This window comes from Aulostomus chinensis, chromosome 8 (assembly GCF_037954235.1).
Source record: "Aulostomus chinensis isolate RoL2024-O1b breed Wild chromosome 8, RoL_Achi_v1.0, whole genome shotgun sequence".
NCBI classification, from domain to species: domain Eukaryota; kingdom Metazoa; phylum Chordata; class Actinopteri; order Syngnathiformes; family Aulostomidae; genus Aulostomus; species Aulostomus chinensis.
This window is the reverse complement of record NC_141327.1, coordinates 10868958-10873336: the sequence shown is the minus strand read 5'-3', so window position 1 is coordinate 10873336 and position 4379 is coordinate 10868958. Positions and strand designations below refer to the sequence as shown.

General features: G+C 40.8%; 1 protein-coding gene across 1 annotated transcript in view; it reads left to right on the top strand.

Annotated features, from left to right (window-relative positions):
• The window catches only part of LOC147257091 (A-type potassium channel modulatory protein KCNIP2-like), a 9351-nt gene extending 5215 nt beyond the window's left edge, over nucleotides 1–4136 (top strand). The window contains exons 2-9 of the mRNA XM_086210852.1: nucleotides 708–806; nucleotides 923–1047; nucleotides 1191–1260; nucleotides 1677–1747; nucleotides 2186–2293; nucleotides 2358–2462; nucleotides 3170–3232; nucleotides 3328–4136. Of these exons, the coding sequence (XP_086066978.1) occupies nucleotides 708–806; nucleotides 923–1047; nucleotides 1191–1260; nucleotides 1677–1747; nucleotides 2186–2293; nucleotides 2358–2462; nucleotides 3170–3232; nucleotides 3328–3375 (689 nt within the window). The 3' untranslated portion in view covers nucleotides 3376–4136. The remainder of the gene's footprint in view (nucleotides 1–707; nucleotides 807–922; nucleotides 1048–1190; nucleotides 1261–1676; nucleotides 1748–2185; nucleotides 2294–2357; nucleotides 2463–3169; nucleotides 3233–3327) is intronic.
• The last annotated feature ends 243 nt before the right edge of the window (nucleotides 4137–4379 follow it).

The window sequence follows — 4379 nt, the reverse complement described above, 5'->3', positions numbered from 1 at the left end:
AAGGATTCGCGTGCGGAGTACCTAGGAGACACATCTCTTTAGTTCTGTCACATTTCCTCTTGCGTTGATTCGGGAATTTTTTTGTCAGAAAATCAAACACAGAAGTAAATATGTGTGTTGTATTTTAAACATGGGAAACATCCACCTGGTTGGCTGTGTGTGTGTGCGCGTGCGTGTGTGCGTGTGCGTGTTGCTCTCCTGCTGCACTCTTAGCGTATCTGAATCTGAGGGTCAACACTGCCCTCTGCTGGCAGGAAAGATGTTTGACAAATTTTTTTTCAGATCTGATCTGACTCCAAAACTTTACTTTGAATTATATTATTGAATTTTGAAATTTAACACCAATTTCGGCCAAATTTTCCAGTGGATGAGTCTGTCCTGTTTAAGAGACTTTGCTTTAATCAAGAATATAAAAGAGCACAAGTGCTCCTCTAAAACTGATCCAACTTTATAATCCTGGACACTGATGACATTTCACTCAGCCCTCTCAGGCTGGTTGTTATCCAAACACCAGGATCTGATGGGTCACCCTGGTTCAAAGCCAGGTCAGAAAACTAATTTCACGCATTAACTTAAACGGACAAGTGCTTCAAAGTATTTGGGTGGTGTGTCTTGGCTTGTGTGTTTATCCACTGTGCATGGTGATCAGATGTTGGCCGCTCGAGTTTAGCAACAGTCTAATCTTTGCTGCAATTGGTTCTTTCCAGGTAATCCAGCATCCAAACCCAAGAAGAAGACCATAAAGCAACGCTTCCTCAAGCTGCTGCCCTGCTGTCGCTCTGGCTCCAGCCCTTCCATCAATCAAGGTCAGGTCACCCCCTCCATCAACACATGGACCTCCTCCGTTTGAGGAAAGCTTTCTCTAGAGGTGGAGCTTCGTGTACACACAGGTGTATCTCACAGGCTATCTCTTATGTTGCAGGAAGTGTGACCGATGAGAGTGAGCTTACGACGGTGCGTTACAGACCCCAGGGTCTCGACCGTCTCATAGAGCAGACCAACTTCAGCAAGAAAGAGCTGCAGATCCTCTACAGAGGTTTCAAAAATGTCAGTGAAAGCTTTCCTGTGAATGCTTTAATCCCTTGAGAATTTGAATATCATTTATCAGAGACGACGCACGTATTTGATGTTGTCCAGGGGAAATGTGTGAGACTTTATTTTTGGATCTGATAATCTTGTGATGTCTACAGGAGTGTCCCAGCGGTGCTGTGAGTGAGGAGACGTTTAAAAACATCTACTCCCAGTTCTTCCCTCAGGGAGGTCAGTCGCTGTGTGCCAGCATTCTTCCAACAAAAACATATGAAACAAAAAGAGTCGAAAATATGAGCACTCACAAAAATCAACAACTTAACTCCCTTCACCGCAGGTTCTTACTAACTACCGTATGTGTGTGGGAACTTTCGGTTTCAAACACAAATTTCACCTCTGAACCTAGAAGCAACTGTCCAATATAGCAGATTTCTTCCACACATTTTTCCACTGTTGATTAATCTTGCAGAACTACCCAACTACCCTTGCTGCTGAATTCATGAAGATCAGCTGAACACACACATAAGTTCACTGTGTGATGAAGCGGAATCATATTCAGACTTCTCTTATTTTCACAGTGAACCATAGAAAATGTGCTGACAGCACGTTGACATGTTTGTACTGTGTCTGTATTCTCTTTGTTTCAGATATAAATATGTACGCACATTTCCTGTTTGAAGCCTTTGATACACACAACAGTGGAGCGGTCAGCTTTGAGGTAAAACACACCCCCTCCCTCATGCTTACATTTTCAACTCCCCTTTTCTTATTTTTACTATCTGATTCTTCTTGTGTGTTACATAACTATATACTTTTCTTAATAAATCAGCATAAATAACACAACTCTTTGGCTTTGCATATATATATATATATATATATATATATATATATATATATATATATATATATATATATATATATATATATATATATATATATATATATATATATATTCCATCAACATGACTTTACACAGCTTATTAATTTAACAAACTTTGTTAAGATTTTAAATTACATCTTTACTGTAAGCTAAAATGTTAAATACTTTCTGTATGTTTTTATTGGTTTCCCCTCCTCATGTGTTTATCCAGGTGCTTTTCTCATGCTTACACACACACTCAGTGTGACACTGATCTTGTCTTTTATTCTGCTGCAGGACTTTGTTGTGAGTCTGTCCATCATCTTGAGAGGTTCAATCACTGAAAAACTCAACTGGGCCTTTAATCTGTATGACCTCAACAAAGATGGCTGCATCACCAGAGAGGTACCTCCACTTGCTTTATTTTTTGTTGTAGCGGATCATGACTTGATTCCTTTTCCTCCTCCAGGAGATGACCGACATCATGCACTCCATTTACGATATGATGGGGAAGTACACCTACCCCTGCATGAAGGACTGTGCTCCCAAGGACCACGTGGACAGCTTCTTCCAGGTATCAGACTGACGGGTCACACACCTGCAGACCCCCAGTTAAAGCTTTGGTGGAAGCAACAAATGGGCTAAGGCAGATTTGATACAAGTCACTGCTTGCTGCATTAAACTTGAAAGGTGTTCACTTTGCTTCAAGTCTACTCTGTGAGAAGGGAAGTCTCCTTGGCGCGACAGCATTTGTACAGGAGGACTCACGCATTAGAGGGTGCACAAAAATCTGCAGGGTTCCAGGAAAAGAGCAGCTATTCATGAGATAGATAAGACAAGAGAGACCTATAATATTATATGTAAGTGACCTGCTAAGTTTTTGTTAACTAGTAACTCTCATACACACACACATTCTATTCCCGGTCTGACAAAAGTGGAGGAAGTGCTTCACAGTAGTAAAAGTTAAAGACAGTGTATTGGCAGCCATAATGAATCCGTCTCAAGTGTTTATCCATCTGACTTGTGCTCCCTCTTTTGGGGAGGAGGAGGTATGACGATAGAAGACGAGTTAAGTTGTACCATTACAAACACCGCAGAGACACGCAGAGATAGAGGCAGACAGACAGACACTTCGCAATACATGTTTGTAAACTTTTGATTAGGAAGGGAAAAAAAACCATAGAATTAAAGATACAAGCAGTGTGGTTTAGGATGTGTTACTGACTCAGTGTACAGTACATGTGCTGCATTTTAAAAATAACCACTGTGACATTTTCCCAGAAAATGGACAGGAACAATGACGGAGTCGTCACCATCGATGAGTTCTTGGAGACGTGCCAGAAGGTAGTTTTTAACTGAATACTTTCAGCAAAAATTTCCAGACATAATAGTAATGATGCAATCAGTGCATAATTTGTACTTCCCCCCCCCACATACAGGATGAAAACATCATGCAATCCATGCACATGTTCGACAATGTACTCTAAAGCTTGGTGGACCCAGACATAAGTGCTCCAGAACTGCAGAGACACACACACACACTCTCTCTCTCTCTCTCTCTCTCTCTCACACACACACTTACCTTTTGGCTTTCAAACTGGAGTCAACTGAGCATCAACTTTCATGCGGTGCATAACAACAAGATGTGAGGTATGGCAGGCTGGACTATCAAGACGAAGGACCTGGCAGGAGTTTATTGACTCATTACCAACAATAAGCATCCATGCAGAGATGCACAACAACATCCCATGACGTCTGAACACACACAGAAACAATAACTAAATGTTCTGTACTGCATGTACAGTATGGTCCACATGAGAGTGACCCAATATATGCACACGGTTACACTACAGTGTAGAAATGGAGCAATAATCCAACAGTCTGATATCACCACTCACGTTTATTATGGTGTTTTGTGTCTGCATGTGTGTTTTGACTGGCCATTGAAACGTTATCATATATTTTCTATATGGACACTGGATGACTGAAATGGAATAAAGCCACATCGATAACCACGTGGAATATGAATTCACGCTCAACCGAGGGAAGACGCGGTCTATGATGGTGCTGACTTTGGTTATCTTAGCAGTTAATGAAGCCACATTTCAGTCTCAATTATCAGTCAGTAAAACAGGACCAATACACATCCATCCACGAGGTAGTTTTCTGCTGAGATTTTCCACAGGAAAGCGACTAGATAAATCCAATGAGAAGAGTTTTAATAATCACAAACTTTTACTTCACATTTATCTGGATTGGTAAAATGACGTAACAAGAAAGTTGGCTGTCAAGACTGAAATGTCAGTAAACCAGAGGCAGAAGGGAACTGATTTAAATGCCAAGGTAGAATCAAAGAGAATAGATTAAAGAAAAAAAGAATCTCTTAGATAGAGCCAAACCATGAGGAAAACAGCAAAATTAAGTAGTTGTCGAGGGTGACGCAAAAAAACAAAAAAAAAACAAAACCCAGAGAATCCTGGAATTTGCAGAG